This window comes from Nematolebias whitei, chromosome 14 (genome assembly GCF_014905685.2).
Source record: "Nematolebias whitei isolate Nwh7 chromosome 14, NemWhi1, whole genome shotgun sequence".
Taxonomy (NCBI): Eukaryota; Metazoa; Chordata; class Actinopteri; order Cyprinodontiformes; family Rivulidae; genus Nematolebias; species Nematolebias whitei.
The window spans coordinates 39870-59027 of NC_056511.1; the positions used below are offsets into that span (position 1 = coordinate 39870).

The following is a 19158-nucleotide window of genomic DNA, read 5'->3' on the forward strand; positions in this document are numbered from 1 at the left end:
TTTATTCCTCATCTGTCGGAAACTCAACCAGTCAGTGTCTGAGCCAGATTTTCTCGCTGCAGCCCAAAGATGATCTCTCCTGTGCAGGAGGTCAGCTAGCTCTGGAGTAAACCAGGGGCTGTCTCGTCCCTTTATTCTGAGCTGACGAAAAGGAGCATGTAAGTTCAGGAAATAAATGAAATTATTATGGAAATAGTTCCAAGCAGAGTTCACATCATCAGTTAACAGAATACGATGCCAGTCAAAGTGAGACAGATCCCAGAGGAATGACTGTTCACAGAAATGTTTCAGATCCCTTTTTTTAATTAATCTGGGCTTAGAAGGTGGAAGTTTAATATTTCTTAAAGCCGCTGTCACACAATGATCACTCAAAAGATAAGCGAATACACCTGTACCAGGGAATTTGTGAGGCATATTAGTTAGAAACAGGTCTAAGATGGAGGAATTGTCAGGGTGGCTTTTATTTAATCTGGTGGGGGAGTCGATCAGTTGGGTTAAATTAAAAGACAAGCAACATTCCTTGAATTTGTCACAGAGGGGGGTCGACTTACACCAATCAATGTTGAGATCTCCAGCTAAAAACACGACACTTCGTTCCAATAACTTCCCTCTTCTGACTTTCGACCGACATCACTACTTCTCATTTCAGACAGAAGATGAAAAATGCATAATTACTTTGTAAAATAGACATTTAACTTGATTTCTAATTTAAATGAGGATTAAAAAATCATTAATACTCTTTCACAGTTGATTTAAAATGAGTGGTTCACTTCAACATTTAGAAATTGTATGAACTAAACACACTTTTGATTTATCAAGATATTGTAAAATAGTGATGATAATATAAAAGAAGAGTGTTCTTTCAATTGATTACTTCAGGATACAATTAGACAGTCTCTGGATGAGCTAATTTGTATTTCTGGATTCAAATCAATGTAATAACAGTTCCTGTCCCATGAAGGTCCTCAGAGGCAGTTTTTGGTCGGCGGCCGAGTCCACTACAAGGCTTCTCTCTTGTGGAATCAACTTCCAGTTTCTGTCTGCAGGGCTGAATACTGTGACAATAATATGGTTTTAGGATTCACGTATGACACCGGACCACAGGAGTGGTTAAAAAGTTTATTGATAAGCAGCTGCTGGTGCAGGTCTGATTCCAATGGCTGGGCCGATCTTCAGAGATAGGAGGATTAGTAAACTGGACTTCACTGTCACTGATCAGTAGAATATAAATACAGTCTAACCTTCACAGCCAGGTGAGGGTGGGGCTCCTTGAGGGAGGTGGAGGTGATGACATCAGTAACACTGAGTGAGGAGCAACTGCAAAGCAGAGCTGCGCAGAGCATTGTTTGAAGGGGAATCCAAGCGTGAGGTCCAGAGTAACAAGCGAGATTCATACACAAGAAGTCAGAGGCCCAAATCTAAATCCAAAACATAATCAGTGAAGCATATTGTAGCACTTATAATTTGTACAATTCCGCTTTACAGTCTAACTGTTTTTGTTTCATCCATTTATTCATTATGGATTACTTTTTTTAAATAACATTTTATGATTTATTCTTCTCAATGTGTATGCTTTATTTTATAATTATCTACTGCTGTCTTTTGTGTCTACTGTTGTAATCATTCTTTGTTAAAAACAGGTCTCTTGTAAATGAGTTCCTGAGGCTCAATGAGACTAACCTGTATAAATAAAGGTTGATCAAATGATCCCAGGCATATTTGTGTGGAATGACATGCTTCTACTTAAACATGCACAGTTTGGACCAGTTTTGTCAGTTTTAATATTCTGATTTTAGCCAACTCCAACAGTTCTATGTGTTTGTGCAGCGAAACCTGTGCATACAACACTGGCATCTATTACAGACACACCTAGAGGAGGTAAGTCAGCTTCAGGTGCTTGTTCCACCTGTTCAGTCCATTCAGTTTTTAACAACTCTTTTCTCTTTGCAGTAACATGTCCTCCTGGGAAGATGTCATGTGATGATGGATCCATGTGTGTTCTGATCAATCAGTTCTGTGATGGAGTTGATGAATGTTCTGATGGGTCTGATGAAGCTGTTGCTTATTGTGGTCAGTGAAGGTTTATGACAAGGTGTTTTTTAATCTGATTCAATATCAAAGTGTGATGACTTAACAAGTGATGTTCTCATAACTGAGGTAAATTTTCCAGCAACAACCAACATAAACTCTTAGCTCAAGAGCTTAGCTTTCATGATACAACTTGTTTCTGTAAAGTGCCCTGAGACAACTTTGATGTGATTCGGCGCTATATAAATAAACTGAATTGAATTGAATTGAACTTGCTGTCTCCTCTCCATAGCTACAGCATGTGATGGTCAGTTTGTGTTGGGAGGGCCAAGTGGATTGTTCAGTTCATCAGAGTATGAGACGTACAACAGTAGCAGCTTCTGTCGCTGGATCATCAGGTGGGAGCTGGATACACAATTGTTAAACATTTCGACAAAACTTAAAACACTGTTGCACACTGTGGCCAAACTTAATCCCCAACAATCATTTTGCATGTTACATTAATAACTAAAATATAACATGTTGCAAACTATGTTACATTGTATGTGGTAATGTAATGTTTATTGTGTATGTTGTGTTGTATGTTGTGTTTTATGCCATTTTGTATTCTGTGATCTATACTTCAACTAACAACAAAAAAGGTTAAATTATGTCATCTGGATCAGTTTCTTTAAGGGAGATTTTTTTTTCATTCAACCTTTATTTAGACAGGTTAATCCCATTGAGCCTCAAGGACTCATTTACAAGAGAGACCTGATTTCAACAAAGAATGATGACAACAATGGACAACAGCGACAACAATAGAAAGTTAAAAAAAGGCACACATATTTTTTTTTTATTTTTACAAATAAGATGGATATACAGTAACACAAACAGCTAGACTATAAGGCAAATGTAGAAAACTAAAAACAGGAACATGTCTGCATTGGTCCATGCCAGTAGTCCAACAGATTCTTAAAGCCACTTAGGACCTATTTACACGGACATGATGGGGGAAACGTGTTTTTCATATGTTAATTAGAGGAAATGATTTGCATTGACACGGACGGATTTTGTGTTTACATGCATCCGAAGGAATCCCCCCCCCCCACCACCCTCCCGAATCCGCTGTAGTTACCATGCCAGGTCATTAGATGGCACTGTGAATTTTGTACCTTCACCTAATGCGCATGCGTGCTGCCTCGGCACGCTCCTTTCTTGTGAGCTAAAAAGCTCAGCTAACAACGACTTAACAAGTTAAAGCTGGATTTTGGGTGGATTGTGGATAAGTGTTGACAGATTTGATGCCAAGCGGGACCTCTTTGTCTAACAGCTCCACACCGGTCACTGAGTGGACTAGAACCGAGTCAATGATGTCGGACTTTACTACATGATAATCAGTAGCTGATTTACAGCAGGTAATTCAACGTTTTTAATAATGTTTGCTTGTGTTTACTTTGATCACACAACAACCAACTGAGGTTTTATTTTAATTTTCCTGAAAGAAGAAGAAGCTGTCCTTACACCAGGCGGTCCGGTTCTGAACAAGGCTCGGCCCAGGTGCAGTGCAGGAGGACGTTGAAAAGAGAGAGATGTTGGATGAGCTATTTATTTAAAATTCCCCTCAGTTCTTTTATTCAATCCATTGAATGTTTTAAGTTACATTAATCAAAGTAGTGACAGCCTGAATGAGCCAGATGAACAATGTGGTACTTCCATACCGGATGAAAACAAGAGTCCAGTTGTTTATTAATGTAGTTTACAGTTAATTTGTTTTAATAGTGTGTTTAAGTTAATTATCAGTGTTTGTGTGGCATAGTTTATGGTGTTGAATAAATAAATAAAAATTAAACCTGATGTCTTCATTTTCAATTTTAGTGTTCACGCTATATGTTTAGCATCATTTTAAATTTGAATTACATAATGTCCATATAGCTTCATTTAGCTCAGAGCTTCATTATATCTCTCACACTAACATAAATACTGTTTATTATTATTAAACTGTTATTATTTAGCACATTTAATATGTTATAGTGCAGCGCGGCGTGTGTGCGTGCCATGTCCTATAAACAGCGATATTAGAACTAGATCAGATTGTGTCTCTTCTAACACAGATGTCAGTCACAGCACTTAGAATCTGAAGTAAATTAACTAGAAGATTTAAAATATATTCCATCAGTCGTAGTTCTGAAAGCAGTGTGTCCACTGCCATGTTGATATAAATATAGCATCTGTCCACGCGTGCATGTGCGCATGTGGTTTAACACAAAGCCTCAGCAGAGATGTTTACATTATCAGCGGGGGTCAGCAAAAAAACTCCACTCTGGAAGGTGGGTTGAAAAACCTCCGTATTCAAAAAGGTGGGCCACTGGTGTCGTGTAAATGATCAACAGAACCGCAGAGAGAAAGCTGCGGATGCACTCAAAATATGTGCCATGTAAAGGGCCCCTTAGAGAGGTCAAGGTCGAGAGCTTCAGATCTTTTTGCAAGATATTCCAAAAAAAGAGCGGAGTAGGAGAAGGCCCTTTTGCCAAGTTCAGTCTGCACTGAGTGGACACTGCATGTAATAATGTCCCGAAAACGGACGCTGTAGCTGCACTCACGCAGAGACATGTAGGAAGAGATGTATGAAGGCAACAGACCAAGAAGTGATTTAAAGATGAAAATGTACCAGTGGGAGAGTCTATGTGAAGTTAATGATGTCCAGTTAACCAGTGAATACAGGGTGTAGTGGTGGGTACAGTAGTTACAGCCAGTTATGACTCTTAGTGCACCATGATAGAGAGTATCCAACATCTGCAGGGTGCTTGTAGGAGCATTCATTCAATTCAATTCAATTCAGTTAATTTATATAGCGCCAAATCACAACGAAGTTGTCTCAGGGCACTTTACAGAAACATTCACATACATAAAAGCCAATTAGTAAAGTTCTCAATCGAAGAAATCCAGCAGACAAGATGAATCTTGGCTTTGATGCAGTCTCCCATCCTGAGCAAGCACAGTGGCAACAGTGAAAAGGAAAAAACTCCCTTTTAAAAGGAAGAAACCTCCAGCAGAACCAGGCTCAGGATAAGCAGCCATCTGCTTTGACCGGCTGGTTGAGAGGATAGGAAGGAGAGACAGACGAACACAGAATGGTAGGTCCAGGTATAGGTCCAGTTGTATCTGAAAGACAAAAAAAACATGTTAAGGATAGAAAAAATAATTACAAATACAAAACAGGTTGAGGCAGCACGGTGGCGCAACTGGTAGAGCTGCTGCCTCTCAGCGAGCAGGTCCCTGGTTCAAATCCCGGTCCGGGGGCCTTTCTGGGTGGAGTTTGCATGTTCTCTCCGTGCATGCGTGGGTTTTCTCCGGGTACTCCGGTTTCCTCCCACAGACCAAAAACATGCATGTTAGACTGATTGGTAACTCTAAATTGTCCATAGGTGTGAGTGAGAGAGTGAATGGTTGTTTGTCTCGTTTGTCTCTATGTGGCCCTGTGATGGACTTGCGACCTGTCCAGGGTGTACCCCGCCCCTCGCACAGTGATTGTTGGACATGGGCACCAGCGACCCCCGTGACCCAAAAAGGAATAAACGGGTAAAGAAAATGGATGGATGGATGGACAAAACAGGTTGAGCAGAGTAAGTAAAGACAGAAGTAGAGTGAAAATTGTGGTCAGTTTTTCCTCCAGCAGTCTAAGCCTATAGCAGCATAACTAAGGGACAGCTCAGGAAACCCAAGCCGACTCTAACTATTGGATTTAGCAAAAAGAAAAGTCTTAAGCCTAGTTTTAAAACTGGATAATGTGTCAGCCTCACGGACAGAGATTGGCAGTTGGTTCCACAAGAGAGGAGCCTGATAACTAAAAAAATCTGCCTCCCATTCTGTTTTTGTAAATTCTAGGAACCACAAGTAAACCTGCAGTCTGACAGCGAAGCGCTCTGTTAGGAAAATATGGAACAATAAGATCTTTAATATAAGATGGAGCCAGGTTGTTGGGAGCTTTGTAGGTTAGAAGTAAGATTTTGAATTCTATTCTGGATTTGACAGGGAGCCAATGGAGAGAAACTAAAACTGGAGAGATATGATCTCTCTGTCACGGATCAGATGGCAGAGGATCCCACACACAAACTCAGAATGGTTTTAAAATGTTTATTGAATGAATAAACAGCTTCTGATGATTCGGGTCCAGAGCTGGAACTGTGTCTAAAACGATACAGAGGAGAGGTTAGTGTTTTGACAGAATAACAACAGTTATCTGAATACAGACGGTCTGAAAAAACACTAACCTTTCTTGTTGTCGGGGGCTGCTCAGCAGAGACACAGAGCTGCAGGGACCAAGGAGAATCCAGAGGCGTAGTCGAGGACGAGCAGAGTTCATTAACGGGATCCGAAAAGGCGACAGTACCAAAAGGGAGAGGCGAAGGCGAAATCCAAAAACGTGCAAAGGTCATTAACAAGGTCTGAAGGGCTGAGGTACAAAAGGGGCAGGCAAAAAGCGTGGTCGAGGAAACAGGCGTGGGTCAAGATACAAAGAGCTGTGAGACTATGGAAACGCTGGATAACTGTGACAAAAGCAAGCAGTTGATCTGGCAAAGAGTGAAGAAAGCAGGAAGTATAAATACACCCAGAAACAGGTGGAGACCATCAGCAGTAATCAGAGAGAGAGAGAGGTGTGACATGCAGCAGGCTGTCAGAAGCAGCAGAGGAAAATACCAGAGGAGCAGAGAAGAATATCAAACAGTGAACAGAGTGATAAATAAAAGGAAAAACAGAGTGTAAACTGTGACAGATCCCCCCCTTAAGGCGCGGCACCTGACGCGCCCCGAGGTTGGTCCGGGTGGAGACGATGGAAGTCTTTGATGAGGGACTTGTCGATGATGTGACGGGAGGGGACCCAAGAGCGTTCTTCTGGGCCGTATCCCTCCCAGTCGACCAGATAGTGGACTCCTCTGCCCCATCTCCTGGAACGGAGGAGTCGACGTACGGTGTAGGCGGGTGCCCCATCGATGATCCGGGCGGGTGGGGGGGTTTCTGGGGCGGGGTGAAAACGGGAGGGCAAGAAGGGCTTGATCTTGGATACGTGGAAAGATGGGTGGATTCTCATGGACTTGGGTAGAGATAGGCGGACAGAAACTGGGTTGATGACTTTGGATATGGGGAAAGGGCCAATAAAACGGGGAGCAAGTTTGCGTGAGTCTACTTTTAATGGGAGGTCTCTGGTGGAGAGCCATACCTTTTGACCCTCCTGATAAGTGGGTTGTTGAGACCTCCGCCGGTTAGCCCCTTTAACGTAGGCTGCGGAGGTCTCCAGGAGGGCTCGTCTGGCTCTCCGCCAAATGCGTTGGCAGCGTAAGGCTGACTGGTGAGCAGAGGGTACTTGGGATTCACGTTCCTGGAGGGTGATAAGAGGGGGCTGAAAACCAAAAACAGTATAAAACGGGGACAGACCGGTAGCAGATGAAGGGACGGTGTTGAGGCCGTGTTTGACCCAGGACAGGTTGGGGGACCACTGGCTGGGATCCTTCTGACAGAGGATCCTCAGCTTGGCCTCGACCTCCTGGTTCACCCTCTCCGTCTGGCCATCCGTCTGGGGATGAAAGCCAAAGGAGAGGCTAATGGAGACCCCCAGGAGGCCGCAAAACTCTCTCCAGAATTTAGAGATAAACTGAGGTCCTCTGTCAGAAACGATATCCGTTGGCAGACCGTGCAGGCGAAAAACCTCACGTGACATGATCCCAGCCAGGACCTTGGCTGAGGGGAGCTTGGGAAGGGGGACCAGGTGGACCATTTTGGAGAACCGGTCAACGACCGTCAGAATGACGGTATTGCCAGCAGAGGAGGGAAGACCAGTGATGAAATCAAGGCTGATGTGGGACCATGGGCGTGACGGGATAGGAAGGGGACGGAGGAGACCAGAAGGGGGACGACGTGAGGATTTTGCTTGGGAACAGGCAGGGCAGGATAAAACAAAAGAGCGCACGTCCTGGTTTAGCGTGGGCCACCAGAACTGTGCGCGAACTAAAGAGACAGTCTTAGAAAAACCAGGGTGACAAACTAGGCGGGAGCTGTGGCAAAACTTGAGGACTTCTTGAATAAAATCAGGGGGTACAAATAATCGGTCAGGAGGACAGTTGGTTGGAGGAGGGTGCAACTGGTTGGCCTGTCGCAGGTCCAGTTCCAATTGAGTGACAGCCAGGCGGGCAGAGTTAGGGAGGATAAACTCCCCGGTGGGAGGGGGCGAGGAACAAGAATCCTCCTCCATGATGCGAGAGAGGGCATCAGGTTTGGTGTTCTTGTGACCGGGTCTATAGGTGAGTGCAAAGTTGAAACGAGAAAAGAAAAGTGCCCACCTGGCTTGTCGAGGGTTGAGGCGTTTGGCCGACTTAAGGTACTCGAGATTTTTATGGTCGGTCCAAACCTGGAATTGGAACTGGGCGCCCTCCAACCAGTGCCTCCACTCCTCCAGCGCCAGCTTAACAGCGAGCAGTTCACGTTCCCCGACATCGTAGTTCTGTTCAGCTGGTGATAGGCTTCTAGAGAAGAAAGCACAGGGGTGAATAATTCCTTCCTCGTTTTGTTGGCTGAGAACTGCCCCCACACCCACACTAGACGCGTCTACTTCTAAGATAAATGGTACCTCGGGGTTGTGGGTATGGAGAACAGGGGCAGTAGAAAACAGAGTCTTTAATTTATTAAAGGCTGCATTAGCTGCCTCAGTCCATAGGAACCTCTTTTTAGAGGAGGTGAGAACATGGAGGGGGTTAGCAATGAGGCTATAGTCTTTAATGAATCTACGATAAAAGTTGGCAAACCCCAAGAATCTCTGTAGCTGTTTCCGATCCTTGGGTACTGGCCAATCTAGTACCGCAGACACCTTATCGTGACTCATTTCAACCAAGGGTTAGTTTGTACCCTTATTGCATGCTTTAGTATTTCTTGTTTTTGTTAGCGAGTCTAATCGGTTCTTCTCTTCCTGAACATTTCATTGCATTTGTTGACCTTGTGTTAATGTGCACATAACAAATAAGTTAATCATACGTTAAAAATAAATTAAGGGTTTAGCACTGCTGATGAGTGGGATCCACAACATTCTGTACAAAGTTAAAAGAGTGGATAAGTTTTAAAAACTCCTGAGCCAAAGGCTTTTCAGGACAGCACACATGAATATTAAAATCCCCCATAATTAAAACCCAGTCATAACCCAGGTCAAATATCTGAGTGATATTCCAGCTACAAAGATAGAGTTCATTCAAAAAATCTTTGTTGTTATGTATGTTTTTTGCTGATGTGATGTTGGGTTGTTTTCAGGGTTGATGATGGACTCTGGGTTCAGGTGAACTTCCATCACTTTGAGACTGAAGAAACCTTTGACACCCTGAAATTTTATGAAGGAGTTGGACCAAGCAAACGGCTCACAGGTAAATTAAGTTACTTTATCCTTTTTTGAGGTATTTTTAGTTCTGTTGAAAAAAGTCAAAACAGGGCTACTTTGGGTTGCTCAAGGGTATCCTTCATAACTTCACTTTTGATCTGACTAGAAGAAGGATGTGAAGAGCCATACCACAGTTCTGATTTCTGCTTATGACTTTTTAATCTGACCATCCTTTGATTGGTAGCTGAGCTATCCGGCTCCACCCCTCCTGGAACTGTGTGGCTGCTGAGTGACCAATCAACTGTGGAGTTTATGTCTAACGATATTAACAGTCTGTCTGGGTTCAGTGCCACCTACAGCACTGCCAACACCTCCAGCCTGTCCGGTAAGACTGCAGGTCTGACCAGAACTACAGCCATCAGATATCCTGATGCATGCTCATCAGTTTTAATGTTGCTGTACTTCATACAGCCATCAGAGTATTTCCGAATATCTCAACATGTCCTGCTCTGGTCTGTTTTCAGTCCAGGAGAAGCTCAGCTGCAGCTTTGATTCTGGCTGGTGTTACTGGCGGCAGCAGCAGGATGATGACAGTGACTGGATCAGAACCAGAGGGGCCACCTTCCCTCCATTAACAGGACCAAGTTTGGATCATACCCTAGGGAACAGCTCAGGTGAGTCAGAACAGGAAGTTATTGCTTGTCAATCAACTGATAGTCATCAGCTGTCAATCATGTCTTGAATCTTGAATCATGAATGCTCCTGCAGGCACCTTGCAGATGTTGGATGCTGTCTACCATGGCGCGCTAAGATTCATAACAGACTAAATACCGTACCCAACATTGCACTCTGTACTCATTGGTCAATTGGTCATCATTAGCTACATCTAGGCTCTCACACTGGTATATCTTCATCTTTAAATCATTCTTTGGTCTGCTGCCTTCATATACAGTATCTCCTCTTATATGTCACGTCAGTGCAGCTACAACGTGCGCTCTTAAGACATCATTACCTGCAGCATCCCCTCAGTACAGACTGAATTTGGCAAAAGGGCCTTCTCTTACTCCACTCCTGTAAACTGGAACACCTTGCAAAAAGACCTGAAGCTGTTGACCTTGACCTCTCTAAGGGATTTTAAACAACTTTTAAGTTCAGTGCAAAAATCAATGCAGACTTGGTCCTGTTAAGTATTTTACCTAGTTTCATAACTTGCTTTTATTTTGTTTTATATCATTACTTTTATTTACATATCTTTTTTATTTACATTTCATTTTACATTCATTCATTCAACTAAATACTTTTTATGACTGTTTATTGATGTGTGTACATCCTCTGTAGTTTTTTTTGTTGTTGTTGTCTTAAATAGGTCTCTCTTGAAAATGAGTCCTCGTGGCTCAATGAGACAAACTTGTATCAAAAAAGGTTGAATGAAAGTGACAAAAAGGACAGTTTTGTAAAACCCTCAATAATGTATTGAGATTGATCGGTCTGTTTTGATTGTTCTGTACTGATTCATCTGCCTGAATTGCTTGAATTGACTGTACTGATTGATTAATTAGACTAATCCATCGATTAATCTCTTATAGGCTTCTACATTGTCACTCCTCTGAGCCCTGGCCAATGGCAGAGGAGTTTCAGGATCCACAGCCTCCCTTTGACTTTGCCCTTACAGCCAATGTGTTTAAGCTTCTGGTAAACAATGACAAACAATTCAAGTCAAATTTTTATGTATAGAACATTTAAAACAGGAACTGTTACCAAAGTGCTTAACAAATAGATCACAGCATCAAATAAAAATAACAAGATATAAATACAGCATCAGGAATAAATGCATAAAAACATGAACACAGTAACAATAAAATACTAAAACATATTGCCCAGTGTGAAATGTCAAGCAATAAAAGCAAAAGGAACAAACACAATCAGCAACAATGAAGTACTAAATTAGATCACACTGTATTAAATGCCAATGACTACAGGTGTGTTTTGAGGAGAGATTTAAAAACAGGGACTGAAGTGGCCTGTTGAATGTTAATGGGCAGATTGCTCCAGAGTTTAGGGCCCATGACTGAAAAGGCTCGATCTCCTCTGAGCTTCAACCTGGTTTTTGGTACCACCAAAAGCAGCTGGTCCGATGATCTCAAAGCCCGAGAAGGAGCATAAGGATGAAGAAGATCGCAGAGGTATGGGTGCAAGGCCATTAATGCACTTAAATGTCAGCAGAATTTTTTTAAATCAATTCTGACATAGGCAGCACGGTGGCGCAACTGGTAGAGCTGCTGCTTCTCAGCGAGCAGGTCCCTGGTTCAAACCCCGGTCCGGGGGCCTTTCTGGGTGGAGTTTGCATGTTCTCTCCATGCATGCGTGGGTTTTCTCCGGGTACTCCGGTTTCCTCCCACAGACCAAAAACATGCATGTTAGGCTGATTGGTAACTCTAAATTGTCCCTAGGTGTGAGTGAGAGAGTGAATGGTTGTTTGTCTCGTTTGTTTCTGTGTGTCCCTGTGATGGACTTGCGACCCGTCCAGGGTGTACCCCGCCCCTCGCACAGTGATTGCTGGACATGGGCACCGGCGATCCCCGTGACCCAAAATGGAACAAGCGGGTAAAGAAAATGGATGGATGGATGGATTCTGACATGTACAGGGAGCCAGTGAAGGGAGGACAGAACCAGTTAAATGTGCTCAAACCTATGAGCTCCTGTTAATAGCCGAGTTGTGTTTTGGATGAGCTGGAAATGTAAGAGGGAAACCTGACTGACTCCAGCATAAAGTGAGTTACAGTAGTCCATCTGGGTTGAAACGAATGCATGGACTAATTTTTCAATGTCGGATTTACCATACCAATACCAATTTATTTATATAGCACTTAAAACAGCAACAAGGCCAACCAAAGTGCTGTACAAAAGAACACAAACATGCACAGCGGACAGGAAAACATAAAATAGAAATACAGATACAAATAGCAGCAGAAGCTAACTAAAATGGCCAACAGAGTAGAGAACAGACCGGACCAAAACAAATCACACCGTGTTAAAGGCAAGCGAATAGAAGTGGGTCTTCAAGCAAGACTTAAAGACTGAGAGTGTGGGATCCTGCCGGACACTCAGTGGCAACTCATTCCACAGTCGTGGACCTGCAACAGAGAAAGCCTTGTCACCCCTGAGCTTACGACGGGTTTCTGGGACTGAGAGAAGCATCTGGTCTGCTGACCTCAGAGAGCGCGGTGGGACATATGGCTGCAGAAGATCAGTGAGATAGGATGGGGCGGAACTGTTCAGTGATTTAAAAACATACATGAGAATTTTGAAATGGATCCGAAGGTGAATGGGTAGCCAGTGCAGGGAGGCCAAAACTGGCGTGATGTGCTCTCTATAGCCTGTACCAGTTAAAAATCGGGCTGCAGCATTTTGGACCAGTTGTAGACGAGCAATGGAGGACTGACTGATTCCAAACAGAAGTGAATTGCAGTAATCAAGCCTAGATGTTATGAAGGCGTGGATCACTGTCTCAAGGTTCTTTTTGGAGAGTATAGGCTTCAGCTTAGACAGCCGTCTCAGCTGAAAAAAACAGGATTTGACCATCATGTTTACGTGACTGTTGAGTTTTAAGGACGGGTCCATTTGGTCCATTTGGATTTGGTCAGCACGGACTTAGGCTTAGCTATCTGCCTTAGATGAAACAAAAACAAACATGGAACCAATAAAAAAATTGGAAATTCTGAGATAGAGAACAGATAACAGATACTCATCTGAAAACCAATGCTGTGTACAGGTTTAACAAAAGACATAAACAAGTAATTCGACAAGAAGAAGAAAAAAATTAAAACCGAGTATAAATAAACATGTAAATAATTAAAAAATCAATTAAAAAAAGAAAACAATGACAAAGGTGAAGAAATCAGAAATATGTTAAAAAAGAAAACAAGATCAAATAAATTAATATTTAACAAACCATTTAAACATCAAGCAAATAACAGGCCAAGCCAGTGGAAGCAGATGGCCGCTCATCCTGAGCCTGCTTCTGCTGGAGGTTTCTTCTTGTTAAAGGGAGTTTTTCCTTCCACTGTTTCCTTTGTGCTTCAGGATGGGAGATTGACGAAGTAAAGATTCAACACAATCTGCTGCTTCCTTAGATAGAGAACTTTTACTAGTTTTTCCATTTCATTTCACCTTTATTTAACCAGGCATAATTACTAAAAACTAATTCTTATTTACAGAGCTGGCCTGGCTGCACCAACAGGTACTTGTAGGGTCAAGGGAAGGGAAACGATACGGACAGTTAGGCAAAACAATAAAATGTAGAAGTCAATAACTAACAAGGAAATCACAAATTTACTTATTTTTCTTTTATTTCTTTTGTAATCTATGTGAACGTTTCTATATCGTGTTCTGAGACAACTTCTGCTGTGAATTGGTGCTATATAAATAAACTGAATTGAATTGTATTTAATAAGCAAATAAAATACAATTAAATATATACACTTTAAAAAGTATTTTAAGTACAAATGTAAGCAAATATTCATGAAATATGAGAAATGAGTAAACATTTATCTGCTCATGAATACATTATTTAGATAAAAATAATGGGCATGAAGTAAACTATTAAAGTGTGTCCCTGATTAAACATGTAAAAACATCAACAGATAAATGTGTAAACATCTTTGCAGGTATCACATGTTTGGTGAAGATGTCCACCGTCTCAGAGTCCTGCTTAGTTCATCTTTGTTGCTGACCAATGTTGATGATACTGTGGTGTTCCAGAAAGATGGTAATTATGGTGACACCTGGAATTATGGCCAGGTGACCCTCAACCTGTCCTCAGAGGCCACGGTCAGTAACATCTCATAGGACGTTCTCAGCTTAGGCAGTGGCATTGATCAGCTCAATGATCACATCGCCTTCACAGGTGATCTTTGAAGCTCAGAAGAAAGGAGGCATGAGAAATGACATTGCTCTAGATGACATCATATTGACATCTGATGCCTGTGGCCCTTCACCACCTGAGCCAACCAATGTCCCACCTCCAATCACCCAGCCCCCCATACCAGGTGAGACTCAGACCATTTCCACTCAAGAAGTGAGACTTGCGACTTAGACCCAGTCCAATGACCAGGTCAGACTCAGACCAAGCCCCCATTAAAAGTGTAATATGGATCCTGCCCATTTAAAAGTGAGATGTAGACCACATCCCCTAAGAAGGTGAGACTTAGATCCTGTCCAATTACCAAAGGAGACCCAGACCATTCCCTTTAAGGTGGTGAATTAAGTATTCCAACCCCACTAATGTGTTCCTCTCTTTCAAAACCATTGTGCTAATTATGTTGTGCAGTCTTGTCCTGTTGTGTAGTGTCTGTTGTATTATTAGTGATACAATCTATGTACCTGACTAAAGCCATTAGCACACCTATGATGTGGATCCTGCCCAACCCCATCCCTCTTTTCCATGATTTGTGCAGCTGACTGTGGAGGACCTTTTCACCTCTGGGAACCAAATTCTTCCTTTAGCTCTCCAAACTACCCAAGCTCCTATGGTAAAGATGCAGAGTGTGAGTAAATATGTCCTGAATCTATGTCTGTATCATACCTACACATCTACCTGTACTCATATCTATCCTCTTACTTATACATTTACCTATCCATACCCTTGTCTGTTTTATATTTATCTTTACCTTTTTTATTTATCAAAAAAAGTTAAGTTTGGTCCTCTGGACATTCAAAAAAAAGTAGAAATATTTCGTCTTTCATCCAAAAGACTTTTTCAGTCTGAGGTGCTGAATTTAGCTCCGTCTTATAAATAGCACCTTCTCATAGTGGATCAACCAGTTTGCTGCTGACATTCAAAACTAGCTGCTCACATGATCAAGGAGGACCATCAACCTAACGATGGATTGTTAGCACCATGATGGCTGTTTGCTATTCACAGGGGGCTGAGTGATACTAGCAATACCAGCACTGTAAGAGGTGGACAGTTGAACACGGAGGCCTCCGCCCCTGTTTAATGATGGACGGTGTCTTTTCACAAAGATGGCCTCCTTTACTCATCTCTCAAACCATCTGAGATGTCGACAAATTGGCATTGTTCCCAAGAGCCTGGAACTGAAATCTTCTGTCAGTGGGCACCGGGCAACCAAGATCCTTCAGAACGCACAGACCCAGCTGCTGAAAGAACGGGTGAGACAGATCAATTTTACTATTGAGGCCTTGGAGGCCAAAGAAGAGCATATTAAACAAAAACTAACAACATGCCTAGATCAGACCACACTTCAGCAAGTGATGGACTGTACAGATCAGGTATGCTTAGCACAGCATGTCAAGTCCAAGACTCGACAACAAAACAATTTAATTTAATGATAACACATCAACACCATCACAATTCCAATAACAATACATTAAGTGTAAGACAACACTCCACTAGACAGTTACATGCCAGGGAGACAGAAAAGTGGGTGAAGAATTTATCTGACAGACAGCTCACCCAGAGAGAGACAGATATTCTTGCCAGGGGCCTGAACTTTGCAGTTGCACCAAGAATAATTCTTCTGGTGGAGATGATCACAGACACAGAATCCGCCATCCACAACAACAAAATTAAAATGTGATGCAGAACAGCTCAGAATCAAAGTTTCAGCCTGCCTTAGCAATGCCAAACCACCACCTTTCAACATCAGTAGAGAGGAGAGGGATGCACTCACCATTCTTAGCAAGAACAAAAACATCAACATTCTTCCAGCAGACAAAGGAAGGTGCACAGTGATATTGAACCAGAAAAACTATCATGAAAAAGTTATGACACTCCTTGGTGACTTAATCACTTATGAGCCACTCAAAAGAGATTCAGAAAGTGGCTACAAGAAGTTGAAAGACTGCCTGAAAATTTTGGAGCAGGACAAGGCTATTGACTGTATTCTGTAACAGATACTGTACCCAGAGGAGGCCACACCTAATCTGTATGGTTTACCTAAAATCCACAAACAAAGTATACCTTTAAGGCCAATTGTTAGCATGATTAACTCTGTCACTTACAATGTTTCCAAATATCTGGCTTCTGTACTCATCCCTTTAGTTGGCAACTCAGAACACCACATACAGAACACCATGGACTTTGTGGATAAGGTGAGGGTTGTCATCATGGAGACTGATGAAATAATGGTCTATTTTGATGTCACATCACTATTTACATGCATTCCTGTTGATGAGGCAGTAAAGGTGGTCAGTTTAAGGTTAAAATCAGACACCACTCTGAGCAGCAGAACCACGCTTTCCACAGAACAACTGTGTCAACTCTTGAAACTGTTCATGTAGTAGACCTACATCACATATGGGGAGCAATATTATACGCAGAAACGGGTGTGCTATGGGGTCTCCAGTTTCTCCTATTGTTGCCAACCTGTACATGAAGGAGGTAGAAAAGAGAGCCTTGACATCCTTTTCAGGAACACCACCAAGTCATTGGTTCAGGTATGTTGACGACACCTGGGTTAAAATTAAAGCTCAGGAAGTCCAACACGTCACTGATCACATCAACTCTGTAAATAAACATATACAGTTCACACGAGAAGATGTAAAAAATGGTAGTCTTCTTGGACTGTGAGGTCGCAGTCTCTGATAGAGGACATTTGCAAACTGAGGTGTACAACAAACCCACCCACACAGACCAGTATTTGCAGTTTGACTCCCATCACCCTTTGGAGTACAAGTTAGGAGTCATCAGGACTCTGTACCATAGAGCAGACAGTGTCCCCACTAACTCAGGAGCCAGACAGAAGGAGAAATCCCTCACAAGACAGGCTCTAGAGAAATGTGGATATCCTAACAGGGCCATCCTGAAAACAGAGAAGAAACCCAAGCAGGACTCCAGTCAGCCATCAGGTGAAAAGGAGGAACCCAGACCATTGGTCATTCAGTATGTTGCGGAAGTATCAGAGAAACTGAGATGTTTATTTTCTAAACACAACATCCCAGTGGCTTTTAGACCCCAAAATACATTACAGCAAAGACTGGTTCATCCCAAAGATCCAGTCCCCCGGCACAAACAGAGTAATATTGTGTATGCTGTTCAGTGTCAGGAAGGCTGTGATCAGTCTTACATCGGGGAAACTAAACAGCCACTGGCCAAAAGGATGGCCCAGCACAGAAGATCAACATCATCAGGCCAGGACTCAGTGGTCTACACTCTTCTCCAGGCCAGTGGTCACTCTTTCAGGGATGAAGATGTTCACATCCTTGATAGAAGGGAACGATGAGATTGAGAGAGGAGTAAAGGAGGCCATCTTTGTTAAAATAAACCGTCCATCATTAAAAAGGGGCAGAGGCCTCCATGTTCAACTGTCTACCTCTTACAATGCTGTTATTGCTAGTATTACTCACCCCCATGTGAATAGCAAAAAACCATCAGGGTGCTAATGATCCATCGTTAGAACCCTGATGCTGGTGGTCCTCCTTGATCGTGTGAGCAGCTAGTTTTGGCTGTCAGAAGCAAACTGGTTGATCCACTATGAGAAGGTGCTATTTATAAGACTGAGCTGAATGCAGCACCTCAGACTGAAGAAGTCTTTCGGATGAAAGACGAAACGTTTATACTTTTTTAAATTTTTTTTGAATGTCCAGAGGACCAGACTTAACTTTTTTAGATTTTTCTACCTGGCTTATTGAGCATGCATCATGATACTTTTCTATTTATAAATATGAAAACAAGTCTGACTGATTTGCAGGTCCGCATAGTTGCACTCAGTTTCCACAGAAACAAGACAGTTGAGAAATCAATGACTGCATCAAATTTTATATCAGTTCAAACCAGTTTCTCAGCATCTTTTAATGCTTAGAAATCTCTCAACAAATGCTGTACCTGTACTTCTACCTGCACTTCTTCTATGTAGACATGTTTAAACATTACCTGTCACCTTAATGAATGTTACCCATGACTCTCTGTTGCAGGTCTGTGGACTTTGAATGCAGAGGAGGGTCAGAATATCCAGCTCCACTTCCTAGACTTTGATACTGAGGCGACTTTTGACATGGTGGAGGTGCGGGATGGGACAGGGCCTAATTCCAATTTACTGGGTGAGACGGTGTTCTGCTGATAGACCCCCACCTGTACAGGCTGCTTCTTTAGGCACTAACTTCTTTGTATTTTCATTCCAGCTGTGCTCACTGGCAGCAAAGGACCCACCCATGATTTATTCTCAACAGCCAATCAGATGTCAGTATGGTTCTACACAGACAGTGGTGGCTATGGCCGTGGATTCAAGGCCAATTTTACCTGTGGGGTTGACCTGGGGTCTCCAGGTGAGCTAATGCTCATTGCTCTGATTGATTTTGTTTACTAGATGGATTGATTAATGATTTTTTTATTGTTTGTAAACAGCTCCATGTGCAGTCGATCAGTTCCAGTGCCAGATAGGAAGTTGTATCTCTGGTAACAGTCATTGTGATGGTGTGGTTGACTGTCTTGATGGATCAGATGAAGCCGACTGTGGTATGTCATAACCCGATAAGCAATACATAGGGTTAACATACCTATAACATATTATACATATAATACAGTAGCCCCTCATTTATTGTGGGGGATCTGTACCCTGAAGCACTGAGATAAGTGAAAAATGGCAAAGTAGGGATAGTAGTACAAGTAGTAAGTAGTAGTTTATTCTAGTGTGTGTGTGTGTGTGTATATATATGTCTATATATATATATATGTGTGTGTGTGTGTGTGTGTGTGTGTGTGTGTGTGTGTGTGTGTGTATAAAGGTGTTTTAAAACCCTTCCCAAACTTGCAATATTCTAAACAATGTTTC

At 42.4% G+C, this 19158-nt stretch overlaps 1 protein-coding gene across 1 annotated transcript in view; it reads left to right on the forward strand.

Moving 5' to 3' along the window:
• tmprss15 (transmembrane serine protease 15) overlaps positions 1–18853 on the forward strand; it is a 53740-nt gene extending 34887 nt beyond the window's left edge. Inside the window, exons 6-18 of the mRNA XM_037688175.1 lie at positions 1828–1878; positions 1951–2070; positions 2321–2426; positions 9304–9413; positions 9612–9752; positions 9892–10041; positions 10954–11059; positions 14035–14197; positions 14274–14415; positions 14824–14913; positions 18302–18427; positions 18509–18652; positions 18732–18853. Coding sequence (XP_037544103.1) covers positions 1828–1878; positions 1951–2070; positions 2321–2426; positions 9304–9413; positions 9612–9752; positions 9892–10041; positions 10954–11059; positions 14035–14197; positions 14274–14415; positions 14824–14913; positions 18302–18427; positions 18509–18652; positions 18732–18853 — 1571 coding nt within the window. The remainder of the gene's footprint in view (positions 1–1827; positions 1879–1950; positions 2071–2320; positions 2427–9303; positions 9414–9611; positions 9753–9891; positions 10042–10953; positions 11060–14034; positions 14198–14273; positions 14416–14823; positions 14914–18301; positions 18428–18508; positions 18653–18731) is intronic.
• Positions 18854–19158: the final 305 nt, after the last annotated feature.